At 40.2% G+C, this 21,333-nt stretch overlaps 1 protein-coding gene across 1 annotated transcript in view; it reads right to left on the minus strand.

The window, feature by feature from the left end:
• LOC131427127 (inactivation-no-after-potential D protein) overlaps positions 1-21,333 on the minus strand; it is a 1,657,698-nt gene that overhangs the window by 22,393 nt on the left and 1,613,972 nt on the right. The window contains exons 17-18 of the mRNA XM_058590062.1: positions 4,088-4,163; positions 3,904-3,970 (exon numbers count right to left, since the gene is read on the minus strand). Coding sequence (XP_058446045.1) covers positions 3,909-3,970; positions 4,088-4,163 — 138 coding nt within the window. The 3' untranslated portion in view covers positions 3,904-3,908. The remainder of the gene's footprint in view (positions 1-3,903; positions 3,971-4,087; positions 4,164-21,333) is intronic.

Raw genomic sequence — 21,333 nt, forward strand, 5'->3', positions numbered from 1 at the left:
TGTTGTGCTGAATCTCGGCAACAGCTAGCACATATTCCGAAATCTCGGCAAACGTCTCTGCTGATGTCGGCATTTAACGAAGTTCAAAAACATGCGTATTGATTACTGAGCAATCAGCAAATTTACGTGTTGCTGATCAGTTTCGGCATTTTATTCTGCCGAGCTCAAGAAATGGTTTTAAGTGTGCAGGTAAACCAGATGATGGCAGCAATTCCATGATTATGTTGATTTAAACTACTTACAGCAATAAATGCTGGAAGAATATAACACCCATATACCATTCGAATCAGTTAGTCGAGATCAGCAAATGCGTGTGTGATCAATTATTTCACTCAATTTTCTCGGAGATGATTCAACCGTTTTCTACAAACTCAGATTCATATGAAAAGTCATATGCTCTCAAACTAGGTTCCTGAATTCCGTTTGGATCCGACTTCTGGTTCCGGAACTACAGGATGATATGTGAAACGAAATTAAAACAGTGTTAAGATTTAACTGATTTCGGCTACACCGATTTTCGATTTCCGGTTCCAGTATCGAATCGTTTCTCAAAGCGTAAACGTTTTCTCAAAGAAAGGCCAAATCGAATTTCAAAAACAAAAATGCAAAATAAAGGAGTTATGGTCCCATACAACATTAATGAATTTTATCCGATTCTGGAATTACAGGGTGATGAGTTTTCAAAATTCATACCGATATAGAAGATGACAATCCAAAAAAGCTTCAAAGTTGGACTCAAAACTGTTGCAATTTATTCGTCATATTATTACATGGGAACACGAATCGGTTATGCTAGTTCCTAAATACCAGTTTTGGTAGTCCCTTAAATAACTTTAAACTCTAAAGTGAAACTTATTTCGACATCATGAAATTCAATCGATTATTACACGTTTAGATTAAAATTCGATTCGATTCGTGAATAGAACTTTAAATTGCCGCTTGAAACGACGATCATTAAAATAATAATCTCACTGCTAGGTGGATTACGCACGTTTTTTGTTAACACGTTCTCAAAATAAAGGATAACTGGGGTAGACAACACTACGCTAGAGCATTATTTAATTCTGGATCGCAAGCCAATTTGATATCGGAGAATCTATGTCAATTACTCAAGTTACCAAGACGAAGGAAAAGGGTAAATATTAGCGGTATTGGTGGTTCTAGAAAAAATACAGCCCATGAGGTTTCTGCTGGACTCTCATCGCGGGTTCAAAACTTTCCGTTGCCAATAACATTCCTGGTCTACCTCGCTTCCATTGGAAAATTGAAAGCCTCCAAGCGGCATGGAACTCGCTGTTTCTGGATTTTACGTTGCAGGACCGATCGATATGGTGCTCGGTCTCAGCACTTCTACGATTTCCATCTTCTCTATTATGGCCGGATACAGGTTCGCAAACTTTATGATCACTTACTTGTGTTTGTCAATACGGTCTTCAGCTGGGTCGCTGCTGGAGAGTCGAAATGGTCGTCTGGTAATCATTCATTAGCTGTCATTAGCTTGATAAGGCTATCGAGAAGTTTTGGACAATCGAGGAGTTATCCTAGAATCCGCTACGATCGCAAGAAGAGAAGGATTGCGAAGAACACTTTCAAAGAACGATCACACGCGATGGAACGGGACGCTATACAGCGCAATATCCAAAACGGAAATACATCGAATTCCTGCAGGAATATGTAGATTTGGGGCATATGCATCATATCGGAACGATAGATTCCACTTTGGACGAAGAATTGACAGCTTACTACTTAACTCATCATCCGGTGTTCGAAGAGTCTAGCTCAACGACGAAGATACGGGTAGTGTTCGATGGATCAACGAAAACAACTACCAACATATCTCTTAACGATGCTTTACTCACCTGCTCAAGCTCTTGGTGAGCGCTCCATATTGCACTTTGACTCGGAAGTAAAGTTAAAAACTCTCGGTGTGGTATGGAAGACGGATACGGACCAGTTGTGCATTGAAGTACGAATAACGGAATTAGACGATAATTGGACGAAGAGGAAAATATTTTCGGTCATTGCGCAACTGTACGACCCACTCGGAATAGTTTCTCCGGTTATTTCTGGCGCGAAGGTCAGAATGCAACACCTTTGGTTAGTTAACGTTGACTGGGACGAACCTGTCCCACAATAAATCAAAGCTAAGTGGAAGGAATTTCTTGCCCACATCCTCCTATTGAAACAAAACAAGGTCCCCCGATATCTATTTGTCCAGGAAAACTGCACAATTCAATTTCATATCTTTTGCGACCCTTCAGATGTCGTCTATGGTGCACTATACAAGCGCGGTCGATCAACAAAGATGCTCAGATTCGAATCCAGCTCAAAGCAGCTGCCTTATTAGTAGCCAGGCTCTATGCACGTGTCTCAATCGCGCTTGGAATAGAGGGAATTTGTTGTTGGTTCTAGTCGGATTCTACTGTCACGCTGCCTTGGAATGCTGCTCCTCCAAATATTTGGGAAACGTTCGTGGGTAATTGTACATCGGAAATACAACTGCTGACACATGGACACACGTGGTAACATGTAAAGGGAACGGATAACCCGGCGGTTCAAGTGTCGCGTGGTATGCTACCAAAAGACTTCATTGCCGAAGACCTTCTGGAACGAAGAAAAGCAGTAATGCTAGTAAGTTCTATAGTGAAACATAACCCACAAATTACTCGGTTCTCTTCTTTCTGGCATCTGGTGCGCATTACTGCTTATCTTCTTCGATTCATTAATCGCTGCCGTTCAAAAAATCGCCACTACGAAACATTTCTCTCTACCGTGGAGCTGCAAGAGGCAAAGGGAACATTAGTGAAATTAGCGCAGCAAGAAGCATTCGCAGAATAATTGAATCAGTTGAAGCAAAAACGTTCGGTGCCCTCAAAATCTCCATTAAAACATCAACGGCCTTTCTTGGATGACAATGACATTATACGTGTTGGTGACCGGATGAATTTTTCTAATGAGACCTACCAAACAAAGCACCCTATAGCTCTTCCAAATAAACACTCGCTATCTCGTATCATAACCAACCATTTTCGCACCCTATGTTTACATTCCGGCCCCCGAATGACTCTGGCAACCATGTGTCGAGAATTCTGGCCGAGACGAGGAAAACCATTTGCCAATCATGTATGTCGCAAATGCATAGAGTGGTTTCGGCATAACCCTGTCCCTGTAATCCAACCTCAAGGCCAGCTTTCCAAGGCGTACTTTTCCCAGTCGACCATTGTCAACCACCGGGTTCGATTATTGCGGCCCGTTATATTTGAAACCTGTTCATCGACGCGCGGCCCCACAAAAGGTTTTCATTGCTGTATTTGTATGTTTCGCTACTAAGGCTACTAATCTAGAACTTATATGCGATTTGTCAACAGATGCGTTTATCGCTGCACTCCGAAAGTTCATTGCTTGACGCGGCTTACCTACGGAAATACATTCAGATAATGGCACAAATTTTAAAGGAGCTAAAACAGTGCTAACTAAAATGCATAAAATGTTCACTTCGAAACAAAACAAAGAAGCAATCATAAATGAATGCAACAGATGCGGAATCGTGTGGCGTTTCATTCCGCCACGAGCACCAAACTTCAGCGGCCTTTGGGAAGCGGCTGTCAAAACAACAAAAACCTCTCTGGTCAAAATAATCGGTTGCCGTCAACTTTCATATGAGGATATGGTAACGATCCTCTACCAGATTGAGGCAAACATGAATACTTGCCCATTAACGCCTCTGTCAGATGACCCGAGCGATTTGGACGTTCTTACTCTCAGACACTTTCTAACTGGTGTCGCACTTTTGCAACTTCCTGATCCCGACTATACTGAAGTGCCAACAAGTCGATTAAGGCACTACCAACAGTTACAACTGATTCAAAATCACTGGCAGCGTTGGAGGGAAGAATATCTTACCGAAATCATTTAGCAGTGTCAAAAATCCTGTTCTCCGGCAGATATACACGTTGGCCAAATGGTATTACTGCAAGAAGATGGAAAAGCATCAGTTGCATGACCACTAGCAAGGATCACAACAGTGCAACCTGGTAACAATAGCATCATTTGAGCTGCAACAGTTAAAACTAAAAGTGGAACTTACATACGACCGATTCGCAGATTGTTTCCACTTCCATTCGATCTGCAGCTAGCAGCACAACCGGATCAACAAGCAGAAACTGAAAAGGAAGAAAAGCATTTTAAAAAAATTAAAGACTTACCTGTTGTTTATAAATCCAATGAATGTAAATTCGACTTAGCCTTAGAATATTACGTATTTATATGTGTCAGTTTGGTGCGATACGCTTTGTGCGATGATACGTGCAATGCATGTGGTTGAAACTTAGCGCACTTTATTTTGGCACTAAATTTAACTTTAATGGTCGTTCATACCAAACACCTCACAAAACTTCAATTTAGGATGAGTTGTGATTATCCCATACTCCTGAAAATTTTATCTTTTACAGGGTAAATTATGAAAAGGCGCCGTTTAGTGAAGTAAGTCGTATTCACGACAAAAGTGGTAACCTTCTCACGAATGAATATGAGTTGATAGGTGGTGGCAGGGCAATGATGAGCATCGGTATGGTGTCCAGACAATATACACAGCATGATATAGGAAACAATCTGGATGCAGACATAGCCGAAAATGGATTCCCAGCTCCTGATCTATCGGAGATAAGTGAAGAGATCAATAAGTCGAGGAACACCAAAGCCGCTTGCTAAACCAATTTCCAAGCGAGCTGCTCAATCATGAACTAAACTAAACTAAACTGACTAAACACTGCAGTCATATGAGTAAGAAGGAGGAGGTTCTATCGCATGGATGGATGGAAGAAGTGATATGTCCCATCTAAATAGAGGTGATAAGCTTGACTGTTGCTACTACCGCGCAATCACATTGCTCAACGCCGTCTACATAGTACCCTCTCAAATCCTTTGCCGTGGTTTACCCCAGTTTAAAGCTATGGTTTATTGGTTTAAAGATATGGAAGGGTAGACTTAAAGCTAGGGAAGGGTAAGACCGAAACTAAGTGTGACAAGTACTCCCGAAGTTTCGTGAAAACAACGTCGGGAAAAACGATTGATAGAGTGATGTGCTGCTTTGGCTGGTCGGCTTCCCGTGGAAGTTAACCATAAATGTCGTCTTCCCTTCCTGAGCAGGTAAGAAAGCCGTGTAGTGTAGGTTGCGGTTCCCAACTGGCTGTTAATAACGCTACGGTCCACCTATCCCGGTGGTATAAGTGCACTAGACAGGTAAGCCGTGTGGCATCAGGCGTGATTATTTTCAACCAAGAATTGATCCACTGGTTTCCTGTTCCATGTCATTAAATATATCAATATATCAAATATAGGAGCTGGCAAGTCAAGGTGTATTTCCATATCGATGATTGAATGGCTACAGGAGCTTAAATAATGCAGTCGTGAACGAAATATCTTGGGCTTTTCCTTTACTGTGTTAAGCGAAGCTCTGGCACAGTAGATGATATCGTTCTTCGCAACTCTTAGGATTTAGATAATTGAAACATAAAAATAATTCTTCCATGGCTCGCTATAGGCGATTATAAGCCAATATAGTTGGTTTCTTCTATTTGTTTTATTATAAATGCTGGAGGGTCCTGCGTGTGCATTACTTTAATTGATAATGTTTGGAAAAGTACAAATCTACTTCCAGTATAATCGTACAGAAAGTATTAATCTATCCAGATTTCTTCATGAAGGTAGGGCTTTTATGGCTTTGATTCAGGAACCATAAAGGGAAAATTCATTTTGGAAAAATTTTGAACAAATTTAACTCTCTGATCTGATAGATTTCTGCATGTGTTAGTAAATTGACTCATCTCCGATGAGAACGAACCTTTATTACCTGATCACTTGTGCATAGTTTTTGATTATTTGAAATTAAAATTTGACATTGTCACATATCAAAATCCCAAATTAAACTGGGACCTCTATAAAGAGGGCTTGGGGACCCCAATTGACATGGAAAAAGTTGTCGACGAGACAAACTCACTCATAGTTGAAGCATATGGAGAGGCTTGTCCACTTCGGATTGTGCTAGCTAGTAGAGGAACTCCTTGGTGGGATTCTGAGCTAGATATACTATGAAAACTATGCAGGAACGTTATTTAGGCTTTGGTACCTCAAGTTTACCAGTTTGCGCTAGAGTGCACACGATAGTTTTTGTCGTGAATACGACTTACTTTACTATGGGGCGCCTTTTCAAAATGTACCCTCTGAGAGAGTGATAAGTTTTTGATCGTGATAACTCTCTTGTTGTATCTAACGAATCAACATAATTTTTGCTACATGCCATCGGAAATATGATCACAATTTTATGATAAAATTTTCAGTTGTGTGACATTATCTCAAATAATTAGAAAATTAAACTTTTCTGAAATGTTTGTTATAAATGAGTATCGAGAAAAATAATTCATAAGGCGCGTTTACCATTCTCGTATTTTTAAAGCGCACAGCTCAGTGATCTGTGAAAGGATTTATATATATATATTTCTGATAATACATCTTTTAAGATTTTATTTGATCAACAATTCTTCTCCATGTAACTCGATCCATGGCTGCTTGCCTCCACCCACGTCGGCGCCCGATACTATCCAGGTTTCGCTCTACTTGGTCCAGCCACCGTGAACGCTGCGCTCCTCTTTGTCTTGTACCTGCCGGATTAGAGGTGAACACCAACTTGGTGGGGCTGTTGTCCGGCATTCTCACGACATGGCCAGCCCACCGTACCCTTCAGACTGGGCTACTTTCCGGATACTTGGCTCACCGTAGAGTTGCGCTAGTTCGTGGTTCATTCTTCTCCTCCACACTCCATTCTCCTGCACACCACCGAAGATCGTTCTCAGCACCCTCCTTTCGAAGACTTCGAGTGCTTGCAGGTCCCCCTCGAGCATTGTCCACGTTTCGTGCCCGTAGAGAACCACCGGTCTTATCAGTGATTTGTACATGGTGCACTTCGTGCGGGGGTGAAGTTTCCTGGATCTCAATGTTTTGTGGAGTCCATAGTAGGCACGACTTCCGGATATAATGCGCCTCCTGATCTCCCGGCTGGTGTCGTTGTCCGCAGTCACCAGTGAGCCAAGATAGATGAACTCGTCAACCACCTCGAACTCGTCGCCGTCGATCGTAATACTGCTGCCCAGACGTTGCCTATCGCGTTCAGTTCCGCCAGCCAGCATGTACTTTGTCTTAGACACATTTATCCTCAGTCCTACTCGTGCCGCTTCGCGTTTTAGTCGGGTATACAGATCTGCTACCGTCTCCTTGTTTCTACCGATTATATCCACGTCATCAGCATAGCACACGAATTGTCCGGACTTCGTGAAAATCGTGCCCTGCATGTTGAACCGCGCTCTTCGCATAACTCCTTCAAGTGCGATGTTGAACAGCAGGCAGGACAACCCATCACCTTGTCTTAATCCCCTACGTGATTCGAACGGTTCCGAGAAACCGCCCGCAATCTTGACACAACACTGTACACCATCCATCGTAGCCTTAATCAGTCTTGTCAGCTTCCCAGGGAAGCCGTTCTCGTCCATAATTTTCCATAGCTCTACACGGTCTACCGTGTCGTATGCGGCTTTGAAATCGATGAACAGATGATGTGTCGGGACCTGGTATTCACGGCATTTTTGGAGGATTTGCCGTATAGTGAAGATTTGGTCGTTTGTTGATCTGCCGTTGATGAACCCGGCCTGATAACTCCCGACAAATCCATTTACCAGTGGTGATAGGCGCCGGACCAGGATCTGGGATAACACTTTGTAGGCGGCATTTGACACTGTGATTGCCCTGTAGTTTGCACAGTCCAATTTGTCACCTTTCTTGTATATCGGGGTGATGACCCCTTCCTTCCACTCCTCCGGTAGCTGTTCTCTGTCCCAGATCTCTTCGATTATTCGGTGCATGCATTCCGTCAGTTTCTCCGGTCCCCTTTTGAAGAGTTCTGCTCCTAGACCATCCTTACCAGTTGCTTTGTTGTTCTTGAGCTGTTGGATAGCCTCCTTGACCTCGTTCATAGTGGGCACTGGTACATCTCCGTCGGCTGCAACACTGACATAATCTTCCTCCTCCAACGCCTGATTGTCCGCCTGTGCACTATTCAGATGTTCATCGTAGTGCTGCCTCCACCTTTCGATCACCTCACGTTCGTCCGTCAGGATGCCACCTTCCTTGTCTCTACACATTTCGGCTCGCGGCATGAAGCCGTTGCGAGAGTCATTCAGCTTCCTGTAGAACGCCCGTGTATCCTAAGAACGATACAGCATCTCCATCTCCTCTCTCTCCGACTCTTCCAGGTGGCGCTTTTTGTCCCGGAAAAAACGAGTTTGCTGCTTTCGTCTCTGTCGATACGATTCCACGTTCTGACGGGTGGCTTGACGCAACATCGCTGCGCGTGCTGCATTCTTCTCGTCCAATATCTCCTGGCATTCGCCGTCGAACCATTCGTTCCATCGACTCCTTGGCATGTATCCCAGGACGCTCTCCGCAGCATTGCTGATGGCTGCTTTAGTTCTGGTCCAGCAGTCCTCCAGGGGAGCATCATTGAGCTCCTCCTCCGCTAGCAACGCTGCTTCGAGATGCCGCGCGTAGGTAGTCGCGACCTCGGTGTCCCTCAGTCGGTCCAGATTATACCGCGGCGGGCGCCGGTACCGTACGTTATTCACAATTTATTTGGACGCAGCTTAACCATCACAAGGTAGTGGTCCGAGTCGATGTTAGCGCCCCGATAGGTTCGTACGTCGATAATGTCCGAGAAATGCCGTCCATCAATCAGGACGTGATCGATTTGTGTCTCCGTTTGCATGGGTGATCTCCAGGTGTATCGGTGCAGGAGGCGGTGCTGGAAAAAGGTGCTTTTTATGGCCATGTTCTTGGAGGTGGCAAAGTCGATGAGTCTTAGGCCGTTCTCGTTCGTTTGCTGGTGGGCGCTGAACCTTCCAACCACCGGTCTGAACTCCACCTCCTGGCCAACCTGAGCATTGAAATCGCCGATGACGATCTTGATGTCATGTCTTGGGCAGCGATCGTATTCACGTTCCAGCTGCGCGTAGAATTCGTCTTTGTCGTCATCGCTAATTCCGAGGTGGGGACTATGCACGTTAATTATGCTGATATTGAAGAACCTTCCCTTGATCCTCAACCTGCACATTCTGTCGCTGACGCTGAAAGGATTTATATAATCTAACTACCAATAGAATCGAGATTTTTCAACTTAAACGTGTATAGCAACAGCATTGAAGTATTTCAATAGTACACTATTGAAAAACCTGTCTCATTTGACCCATGTCAACACCAGCCAATCAGAACGCGTTCTGAGGAAGAGAACAAAATATCTGCTGCTGTACAACAAATCGTTCGAAGAAAATGTTCCGAGCAGTGTTTAATGTCGTAGTGAGTTCCACAATTTGGTCCTTCTGAAAGGCAGAAATGAACCCCGTACAGCATTCTGATAGTTTTTTTCAATGAAATGCAAATCCGAAATGAAATAATCGACATTAAATTTCTATATGCTGCTATTTGTATGGCCGTTAGGACCGCCCATTAGTGAAAAAGCTACAAACGAAATCACGTGAAAAGAAACCTCTTAACAAAAATTGGATCAGTTTGGATTCTATCGTCACTGTGAGCAGATGTATTGTGTGTCGTTTGCAAAACTAGTTTCACCTCCGACAAGAGCGATTACGTCACAGCTGCTAGTCGTTTGCATTGGTGGAAAAACAACGAAAAGGGGACAACGGTGGAGAGCATCACACAAAATCAGCCGTTCTACTGGCTCTAAAAGTTTTCTAAAAAACTATTAGGATTTCTTCTTCGCAAATCGAAGGTCAAAATCCACAGTTTAGTGAAAATCTAGAGCTGTTTGATTAGATTTGTGCACATTTCGCTGTGTGAAATTCACAGTAATCGAGATCGAGTGAAGCCTTCTTTGTTTTTGCGAAAAATGTGAAAAAGGGGAATGCTTGCATAATTCATACAATTGATCAACTAATTGATATTCGGAAGTGTTAAGGAACATGTTAGTTATTTCATATTCACGACATCCAGTTATGTGTCTGACATTACCCACGCGCCTTTTTAATTGTTTTACGTTTCTCATTCAGCTCATCAGTGCATTAGTAGATTATGTAGGGTGCTAATGCCTCCTCGCGGATCTATATAATCCAATAAGCAGACGTTAAAGTCATTGCTATTTGCAACGCACTTTTTGCACCGAAGGGCAATGTCTATTCTGACGTTTTAAACAAAAATAAATTCACGACTTTTTGGCCGAATAATGTATCCCAAGGATCGAAAAAATGTTCACAAGGATCGAACGAGAAACAACTTCAACGAAGCAGAAATAGCTCAGCTAATCAACCAAGATATGAAGCAAGAACAAGAAACGACTGAGGAAACCGTCACATACAGGAGTGATGTGACACGTAGGCAGTGACTACGAGCTAGAAGTATATGGGAAACGCGAGAACAAGGGTAACAATGCCTGTAGCCGCGGTTATGAAAATAAAAAAAAATAACTTTAGGACGTCTGGGTTGACAGATATCCCAGCATTTAAAGTCAAGTATATAACACGAAATAGGAGAAAAGAAGATCGCAATCATGTCGCTTCAATATCAAATAACGCAATTAAATAACCCAATGAAGAAATTGAGAGAGTGACAAAATATGTCAAGAATAAATGGATGCATGCAAGAGAAAAGTTAGAAAAATCTAAAGAAAACGCTTAATCATATACTGGTTTTACGCTTATGAAATAGAGCTAGGAGCTATTTTTCGGTTTTGAACGTAATCAAACTATAGATTGCTGTTTCAATGTTCCGAGCGAACGAACGTGCTTTGTGTTTACATCGAAAGCGTTGAAAACCAGTACCGTGTGTGATAAAGTGACCGGAAGATCAAAACTAGATTATAACGCTATTGTGTTATAGACCATAGTGATTTTTCCTCTGAGAGGTTTTTTTTTGCATTGGTGCTGTGCATTGTTGTATGCGGACGATCAAAACGATACCGTTAGCCAGTGATTGTTTGTTCGATCAAGGCCAGGTCTCAGTGACCATTGTGATATTACTGTGAGGATTATAAGTGAGTTTGCTTTTTCCTCTCGGAGGTTTTTTTCCTGGAGGAACACTCCAAGCGCTCCTTAGCCGAGATGCTTAAACGTGCCACGCCTCCTAAACAGACAACGAACCCATATGCCTGCTTGTCAACTGACGAGAACGATTATGACGATCCTTTGGAAGGTTAATCTTCGGCGGTCTCTAATAGCTGTAGGAAAAGAATAAATAAATCCTCTCATAAGCTACCTAGTAAAGGTTTGAAGGTGTCTTCCGAAGGGCTTCGAAAAGCTACACCTAACCCTTCTCTCAGCGATTGTATCCTTCGATAGACAAATCATCCACTGAGGTCACGGATCTATTCATTGTTTTGCAGATGCAGAAGTATCGTTTGCAATGTGCGAAACTTGGCTAACTTCTGAAATACCCTTAAACTTCTAATATTTTAATATTATGTCCCTGGATCGAGATGATCCCTACGGAGGAGTACTTTTTAGGATCAAAAAGTTCTATTCTTTTTATCAAATTAACGTCCCCTCGATACCAGCAAGGACCTTTGCATTGCTTCCATCTACATTCTCCCTAGTGCCTCAGTTGGGCGTTGGCGGCTCAGTGATATCATTGAGCTCCTTCCCGCACCGACGTTGGGTTTAGGAGACTTTAACTCACTCGGTACGTGATGTGGTTGTCTTAATGATAATAACAGATCAGCTATGATCTATATTTGCAAAAACTTCAATATGACAATCTTAAATACGTGAGATGTGACACGGATTTCTGCACCACCAGCAAGACCAAGTGCGCTGGATTTATCCCTTTGCTCGACATCGCTACGGTTGGATTGCACATGGAAAGTAATTCCTGATTCATCTACCGATCGTAATCTCAATCACCAGAAGCTCAAAACCATCGAAAACAATCAATGTTTCGTATGACTTCTCACGAAATATTGATTGGAATAACTATGCGACCCCAATATCTGAGAAACTTGAAAGAACTCAACAACAAGTACACGTTTTTGGCTGGCTTGATTCTCAACACCGCAATTCAAGCTCAGTCGAAACGTGTACCAGTCGCAAAAACTAACATCCGTTCTCAAAACCCGTGGTGGGACAAAGAGTGCACAAATTTAAACGCGAGAGAGACTCCGCAAATTGAATATTCAGAAAAAAAAGAACACCTAATAATTATCGGAATTAGCGTTAGACGCCAAAATTAAGAACTTGATTAAAGCCAAGAAACGCGCTTACTGGCGTTGTTTCGCAGACGACTTAACGAAAGAAATATCTATGAGCACTCTTTGAAACACAGCCCGACGAATGGACAATCATAACACCACGAATAAAAGCGAGGAATATTCCAACCGCTGGATATTCGATTTCGCTAAAAAAGTATGCCCGGACTCTGTTCCGGAACAGAAGATCACCCGCGCCGCGACTCCAAATAACAACGAAACACCGTTTTCGATGATAGAGCTCTCACTTGCCTTCTTGTAATGTGACAATAGAGCCCCGGGTCTAGACAGAATCAAATTCAACTTGTTGAAAAATATGCCTGACCCCTTCAAAAGGCGCTTGCTGAATTTATTCAACACGTTCCTTGAGAGTAATATCGTCCCACAAGACTGGTGACAAGTGAGAGTGATTGCCATTTAAAAACCTTTGAAGCCAGCCTCCAATCACAATTCGCATCGGCCGATTGTTTTGCTTTCCTGTATCCGGAAATTTCGTCTTTCGTCTTATCAATTGGGTCGAGACAAATGGCTTACTTTCAGAAACACAATTTAGTTTCCGTAGAAGCAAATGAATGAACGAAATTCAAATGGCATTTACTCTTAAAGAACAAATGGCATCACTTTTCCTTGACATCAAGGACGCTTTTGATTCAGTTTCAATAAATACATTTTCTGAGAAGCTGCATCAGCAGGGTCTTTCGCTAATTTTGAACAACTTATTATATAATATATTGTCTGAGAGACACATGTACTTCGCACATGGTGATTTTTCGACAATAGGATTCAGTTACATGGGTATTCCTCAGGGTTCATGCTTAAGCCCCCTTTTATACAATTTTTACATGAGCAACATACATGAATGTATCAACACATCTCACACAGACAGCTAAGACAGCTTGCCGACGACAGCGTTGTGTCTATTATAAGACCCAAAGTTGTCGATCTCCAAGGACCGTTACAATATACACTCCACAACTTGTCCACGAGGGCCCTTCAACTTGGTATCGAGTTCTCTACGGAGAAAACTGAGCTGGTTGTATTTTCAAAGAAGCGAGAATCAGTACAACTACAGCTTTCACTAAGGGGCGAAACCATAGCTCAGGTTTTCACATTCAAATGTCTCGAGGTCTGGTTCGATCCCAACGCCATCTGGGGATGTCACATTAGGTATATGAATCAAAAATGTCAACAGCGAATCAACTTTCTTCGTACAATAACCGGATCATGTGAGGTGCCCACCAATGAGACCCGATCAGGTTGTACCAAACAACGATATTGTTCGTTTTGGAGTATGGATGCTTCTGCTTCCGATTCGCAACGAACACCAACTTCATTAAGCTGGAAAGAATTCAGTATCGTTGTTTGCGTATTGCCTTAGGGTGCATGCAATCAACTCATACAATGAGCCTCGAACTGCTGGCGGGCGTTCTTCCAATGAAAAACCGGTTCTGGGATCTCTCATATCGTTCGCTCGTTCGAAACGACATTTTAAATCCTCTGTTGATTGAAAAGTTCGAAAGGTTAGTTGAGCTTAATTCTCAAACCCGTTTTATGTTCTTGTATTTTGATTACATGGCTTAGAATATTAATTCTTCTTCGTTTGCTTCCAACCGTGCTCATTTCTTGGACACATTTGATTCTGCTGTGTTTTTTGACACATCCATGAAAGAAGAGATTCGTGGAATTCCGGATCTCGTACGCCCTCAAGTGGCCCTAATATTTTTAATAACAAATTTAGAACAATCAACTGTGAAAATATATTTTATACTGTCTGATCAAACATCAATAAGTCCACAGGCTTCGGCATCTTCAATTAAAACATCATAGTTTCGTTCAAACTCAGTGAACTTCAGTTTACGTTGCAGAATTAGCTATTATTCAGTACACCCTTGAGATCATTGAAACTTTGCCGAAGACCGTTACTTCGACGTCACGGACAGTCTGAATTCAATAGTAGCTCTGCGGGCAATTAAGCCAGGGAAAACATCCCCCATATTTCCTGGGGAAAATACGGGAACATTTGAGAGCTTTATCTGGACGGTCTTATTTAATATCGTTAATCTTTGTTCTTTCGCATTGTTCCATTCCGGGCAATGAAAAGGCCGACTCATTGGCTAAAGTGGGAGCATTAAAAGGTGATGTTTATGAAAGATGTGTTGGCGATTATAACTCATATATGCTTCACATATACCAGTACCTCAACCACATTGATATACAAATACAATTTGTTATATCTTGCTTAGAAAGTTCCCCCTATTCCTCAACGATTTCTTCACTGTGGCTAAGAATATTCTTCACCTACAGGTTCGACAATAATATCCGGTCGATACCTCATCTCTTCACCATCTTCATCGGGACTAACATGATCTTTTTGCTGTCACTAACCTTTTCGCTTCAGTCGGTGTTGAACAGTCGTTCGCACCGCACGCGTATAGCTATTGGCTCCTTGAATTTTTTTTCTGGCTACCTAGAATTTCATTGATTCAAGGCTTCAGTATTTTTCAAGGCTTCCTGGATCACTAACAGTCTTTTTAAAGACTAACAATTAGTCAGCCTTTCTCAAGGCTATACAAAGAGTGATATTTTAATATAATCAGTCTTTCTTAAGACTGAGAAATTAATCAGCCTTTTTAAAAGGTTGCTATTCAGAGAACTTTTCTTAGAAGTAATCAGTCTATATTAAGACTACCACAAAATCAGTCTTTATCAAGACTTTTCCAAACTAGGAGTCTAACCGCAGACTAATTTAACTAGGCTAATTCAATTTTAAATTTTTTTACTCAATACCTAAATATCAAATTTCATTCATTTCGAAAATGCCTCCGTCCAACCGGAAAGGCAACAAGCCTAAGGCTAGAAATAACTCAATACGGAATAAATCACAATCCGTTATTCAACATTTTGCTAATAACATTAACGTTGCCGTCTAACAATATTTACGAGATTCTTCCTGAGTCCGATTGTAGCGACTTAGAAGAAAATTCTTCAAAAATTCCCAAAATGGCGCTTGTCGTTCTGGGTAGAAACAACAATCTATGCCACCAGTGACGGTGATGATTTCCGACTTCAAAGCATTCCATACTGAGCTTTCTACCTTTCTCCCGGAAGTAAAAGTCTCATTTCAAATCGGACGAAGAGGAGAATATCGAGTCTTGGTTGATGGATTTGAAGATTATTAACGTCTTATGCGATATTTGTCCGAAATACTTCATAAATTTTATTCATATGATATAAAATCAGACAGACCCTTCAAGGCTATCTTGAAAGGCTTATCAAATCATCAAAGTACTGATGAAATTAAAAATGAACTAAAAGAATTGCTTGGTTTTGCCATTTCCCAAGTAATACTCATGAAAAAAGAGCGTATAGTACTTCTAAACCACGCTCTTTAATTTCCCATGAACTTTACTTAATACACTTCAATCGAAGAGATGTAAAACAATTCGAAAACTTTAGAAAAACTACGTTTCATTTCCCACATTAAAATTCATTGGGAACATTATAAACGGCATAATCGTATTGCAAACTTAACGCAATGTCGTCATTGCCAAGGCTTTGGCCATGGAACCAAAAATTGTCACATGGATATACGGTGTTTGAATTGTGGTAAATCTCATTCGAAATACGTCTATCCAATGAATAAGACCACTGATAAATTTTCATGTTCAAATTGCGATGGAAATCATAAATCCAATTATTGGAAATGTCCTGTCAAGGAAAAAATTTTAGGCGCTCGATCGCTTAGACAACAAGTCAAATCAACGACCTTAAATTTACAGAACATACCTGAAAATCAAAAAACCGTTACAAATGCCACGCCTAATTCTTCTAAGGCACTTATTTCTTCGAATTTAATACAAAAAACAGGCACGCCTTCCGATTAGTCTTCTAACGAAAACAAGTTCATCTTCTAACGAACACAATAATATTAATAATAATAATAATAATAATAATAATAATAATAATAATAATAATAATAATAATAATAATAATAATAATAATAATAACAATATTAATAATAATAATAATAATAATAATAATAATAATAATAATAATAATAATAATGATAATAATAATAATAATAATAATAATAATAATAATAATAATAGGTAGATCGGCCAAATCATCTTATTCTAGTTGAAGTTGATTTAGGCGATATAACTGAAAATAAAATGATACCTAAAGATCAACTTTTTCAAATGATCATCCGAATGAATTCGACTTCATCACTTTTTGAAGCATTTCAAATCGGATGGCAATTTGCAAATAATATTATAATGAATTTTGAATTTAACAGTGATGTTAAATAATTATTTGAATATTTTAAATTGGAATGCTCGATCTTTGAAATCGAGTGAAGATTAATTTTATAATTTTCTCAAAGTTCACAAAATCCATATTGCCATTGTGACAGAAACTTTTCTAAAACCAAATGTCAAATTGAAAAGCAATCCACATTATGTTGTTCATCGATTTGACAGGTTTACTGTAATGGGCGGTGGAGTTGCCATTTTTGCCCAACGGCAAATTAAACATCGAATTTTACCCTCTTTCAATACTAAAGTTATTGAAAGCTTGGGAATCGAAGTTGAAACCATTCATGGAATTTCATCGCTGGAGCATATTTGCATTTCCAATGCACTAGCGAACAATTAAATTTCTTTAAAGGTGATTGCAAAAACTCACAAGATATCGACCGAAATTTTTCGTTATAGGGGACTTGCTAAGCATGTCCAGTGGAATTGTAGGCAAAACAACAGTAATGGTAAAATACTTTATAATCAACTCTCAGCTGGTTCACAGTTCTTCATCCCAGTAATCCGACTTGTTCCCAGTAATCCGACTTGTTTCTCTTCCGTTCTTCTTCGATCAAAGTCACATTTGTAGTGAACCGATTACACATGGTGACTTTGACTCTGATCATCTTCCTGTAACATTCAGACTTTCCAACGCAGTATAGCTTCCAATTATTAATCCAATTAGTTCTATATTCAACTATCATAGAGCCAATTGATTTGATAACAGATCTCACATTGAAAATCATGTTGATCATGAAATTATTTTAGAAAATTCTGCGGACATCGACACAGCAATTGATAATTTGAATCATTAAATTATCGAAGCTAGAAATCTTTCAGTTAGCAAAGCTCAAACTAAATTAAATTCTCCTATAATCGATGACAAACTTCAACTGCTCATTCGTTGGAAGAATGTTCGTCGACGACAATATCAACGTTCTCGTGATCCTGCTATGAAAAACATGGTCAAGGATTTACAAAAAGAATTTAAACATAGATTTACTTTTTACGAAATGAAAATTTCGCTAAAGAAGTTGAACAAATTATACCATATTCTAAACCTTTCTGGAAACTTTCTAAGGTTCTTAAGAAATCTCAGAAACCAATTCCTGCTCTCAAGGAAGGAAATCAAATACTTCTTATAAATGGCGAAAAAGCTCACAAACTTGCTCAGCAGTTCGAGAGTGTTCACAATTTTAATTTGAATGTTGTGAGTCCTATTGAAAATAAAAATCTCACTGAAATATGATCATACTTCAACTCAAGTGTTATTACAAGATGACATTATTGAGACGAATTTTGATGAAATTAAGTCAATTATTAGGAAACTTGAAAACATGAAGGCTCCTGCTAATTTTTAATTTTTAATATTCTTATTAAAAATCGTCGCGATGTTGCCTTGAGAATCTTGTTTAAAATTTTCAACAAATGTTTTTCATTAGCTTACTTCCCAAAAAGATGGAAAAACGCTAATGTTATTCCTAGCCTCAAACGTGATAAAAATCCAACAGAAACATCAAGTTATCGACCAATTAGCTTACTTTCTTCTATCAGTAAATTTTTTGAAACAAATTATCTTGTTGAGAATGATGTCTTATATAAACAATCATTTTTTTTACCAGAGCAGTTTGGATTTCGTCATGAACATTCAACTACTCATCAACTTGTCAGACTAACGAACACGATAAAAGCAAATAAATCTTCTGGGTTATCCACTGGATCCTCTTCTAGACATAGAAAAAGCATTCGACAGTGTTTGGCACAAAGGTTTAATTGCAAAAATGTCTGATTTCCAGTTTCCTATTTATTTGATCAAAATGATTCAAAATTATTTAACTGATCGTAACAGATCGGCTGAAAAGTTCGTATCATTTCTATGAGAGGGCGCCACTAAAAATAAATCCATACCATTTTCAGTTAGTACTAAGCTTCAAAAGATACGTGTATAAATTTGACAGCCTTGGCAATGATTATTAGTTTGTGAGATATTGCATTTTGAGTGAAGCTACTTTTGTTATTGTGATAAAATGGAAAAAAAGGAATTTCGTGTGTTGATGAAACACTACTTTTTGATGAAAAAAAGTGCCACCTATACCAAAAAATGGTTTGATGAGTGTCATCCAGACTCTGCACCGGGCGAAGCAACAATTCGTAAGTGGTTTGCAAAATTTCGTACTGGTCATATGAGCACCGAAGACGATGAACGCAGTGGACGTCCAAAAGAGGCTGTTACCGATGAAAACGTGAAAAAAATCCACAAAATGATTTTCAATGACCGTAAAGTGAAGTTGATCGAGATAGCTGACACCCTAAAGATATCAAAGGAACGTGTTGGACATATTATTCACGAATATTTGGATATGAGAAAGCTTTGTGCAAAATGGGTGCCGCGTGAGCTCACAGTCGATCAAAAACAACAACGAATTGATGATTCTGAGCAGTGTTTGGAGCTGTTATATCGAAATAAAACCGATTTTTTTCGTCGATATATAACAATGGACGAAACATGGCTCCATCACTTCACTCCGGAGTCCAATCGACAGTCAGCTGAGTGGACTGCACGCGATGAACCGAACCCAAAGCTTGGAAAGACTCAACAATTGGCCGGTAAGGTTGTGACGTCTGTATTTTGGGATTCGCATGGTATAATTTTCATCGACAACCTTGAAAAGGGAAAAACCATCAACAGTGACTATTATATAGCGTTATTAGAGCGTTTGAAGAACGAAATTTAAAAAAAAACGGCCTCATTTGAAGAAGAAAAAAGTTTTGTTTCATCAAGACAATGCACCGTGTCACAAGTCGATGAAAACCATGCTGAAATTGAACGAATTGGGCATCGAATTGCTCCCTCATCCACCGTATTCTCCAGATTTGGCCCCCAGTGACTTTTTCCTGTTCTCAGACCTCAAGAGAATACTCGCTGGTAAAAAAATTATAACCAATGGAGAGGTAATCGCTGAAACTGAGGCCTATTTTGAGGCAAAGGACAAATCGTACTACAAAAATGGTATCGAAAAGTTGGAAGATCGCTATAATCGCTGTATCGCCTCTGATGGCAATTATGTTGAACAATAAACACGAATTTTGGCAAAAAAATGTGTGTTTCTATTAAACGATACGAACTTTTCAGCCGAACTGTTACTCTTCAGGTTAGCTATCAGAATTGTAAATCTGAATTGCTACCCGTACGAACAGGTGTTCCGCAGGGTTCGAGCATAGCTCCAATCTTGAATAATATTTTCACTTCTGATATTCAAAATCTACCCGTTGGTTGTCAGAAATCGCTATTCTGTGACGACACAAGTCTGTTAGCCACAGGTAGAAATCTAAGAGTGAGCTGCAGTCGCCTACAAAGAAGTTTAAATATTTTCAGTGATTATCCGTCAAAATGGAAAATTAAACCAAATGCAGCAAAACCGCAATTAATTATCTTTCCTCATAAGCCAAGAGCTTCTTCTCTTAAACCAAACAATAATCACATTCTCAAATTGAATGGTTTGGAATTGACATGGTCTGATCAAGCAAAATACTTAGCATTTAGGGGTTTTTTATTTTGTGCAAAAAAGCACATATTTTGTTTCATCTTTCTTTGCGTTTCGCCTTCGGCTCGTCAGTGCTTAAAGCAGTTCAAGTAGAACTGCCATCTCCGCCTAGCAGTCCAACTTGAACCGCTAAGCAGACGCAAAGTCCACAGTACTTATGTGACCCTTCAAGGATATAACACTAGGTGCCATATCCTATCTGACGTCTCGGGCGTAAACGAATGACGACTGGCTACTGGTCGCCGCAGAGTTTGAACATTTAGGGGTTTTTTGTTTTGTGCAAAAAAAGCACATATTTTGTTTCAACTTTCTTCGCCTTCGGCTCGTCAGTGCTTAAAGCAGTTCAAGTAGAACTGCCATCTCCGCCTAGCAGTCCAACTTGAACCGCTAAGCAGACGCAAAGTCCACACTACTTATGTGAACCTTTAAGGATATAACACTAGGTGCCATATCCTATCTGACGTCTCGGGCGAAAACGAATGACGACTGGCTACTGGTCGCCGCAGAGTTTGAACATTTAGGGGTTTTTTGTTTTGTGCAATAAAGCACATATTTTGTTTCAAATTTCTTTGAGTTTCGCCTTCGGCTCGTCAGTGCTTAAAGCAGTTCAAGTAGAACTGCCATCTCCGCCTGTGCTTTTTTGCACAAAACAAAAAACCCCTAAATGTTCAAACTCTGCGGCGAAGTGGCACCTTTTCTCCATTACACAATACAAGTAGGTTTAGAATTTTCCCTACACAAAATCTCACAATTGCGGAAACAAATGATGTCTTCATGGTAATAACCAAATCGTGTATATAATAGGGCTGAAAAGTCACGACCTGTGGCTGAAAACCCAATTTAAATCTTAATAATCTAATTTTAGCTCATATTCCAATAAAAAGTTATTAAAAAAAAACCTTTTCGCTTCCCCCTTCACCATTTCGATGTCAACTAATCAGATCTCTACTTTTCTTGGTCATTTCGTTCCCATATTTGCTCTGTTTTCCGCAATATTTGCTGCTCTATATTTTTTTCATTCTCTTCCGTAACATCATCATCATCACCCACGGAAGGCCGCTGTAGTCTACGAAAAGCATGCGGGCCACTCGTCGGTTATTTGTAGCTTGGGGGTGTTCCCCGCGGACCCCTACGGACCGAATGATGCAATCAACATAGATACTTACCAACGTGTTACATTTAATACGCCGGCCGG

This window comes from Malaya genurostris, chromosome 2 (assembly GCF_030247185.1).
Source record: "Malaya genurostris strain Urasoe2022 chromosome 2, Malgen_1.1, whole genome shotgun sequence".
In the NCBI taxonomy this organism is placed as follows: domain Eukaryota; kingdom Metazoa; phylum Arthropoda; class Insecta; order Diptera; family Culicidae; genus Malaya; species Malaya genurostris.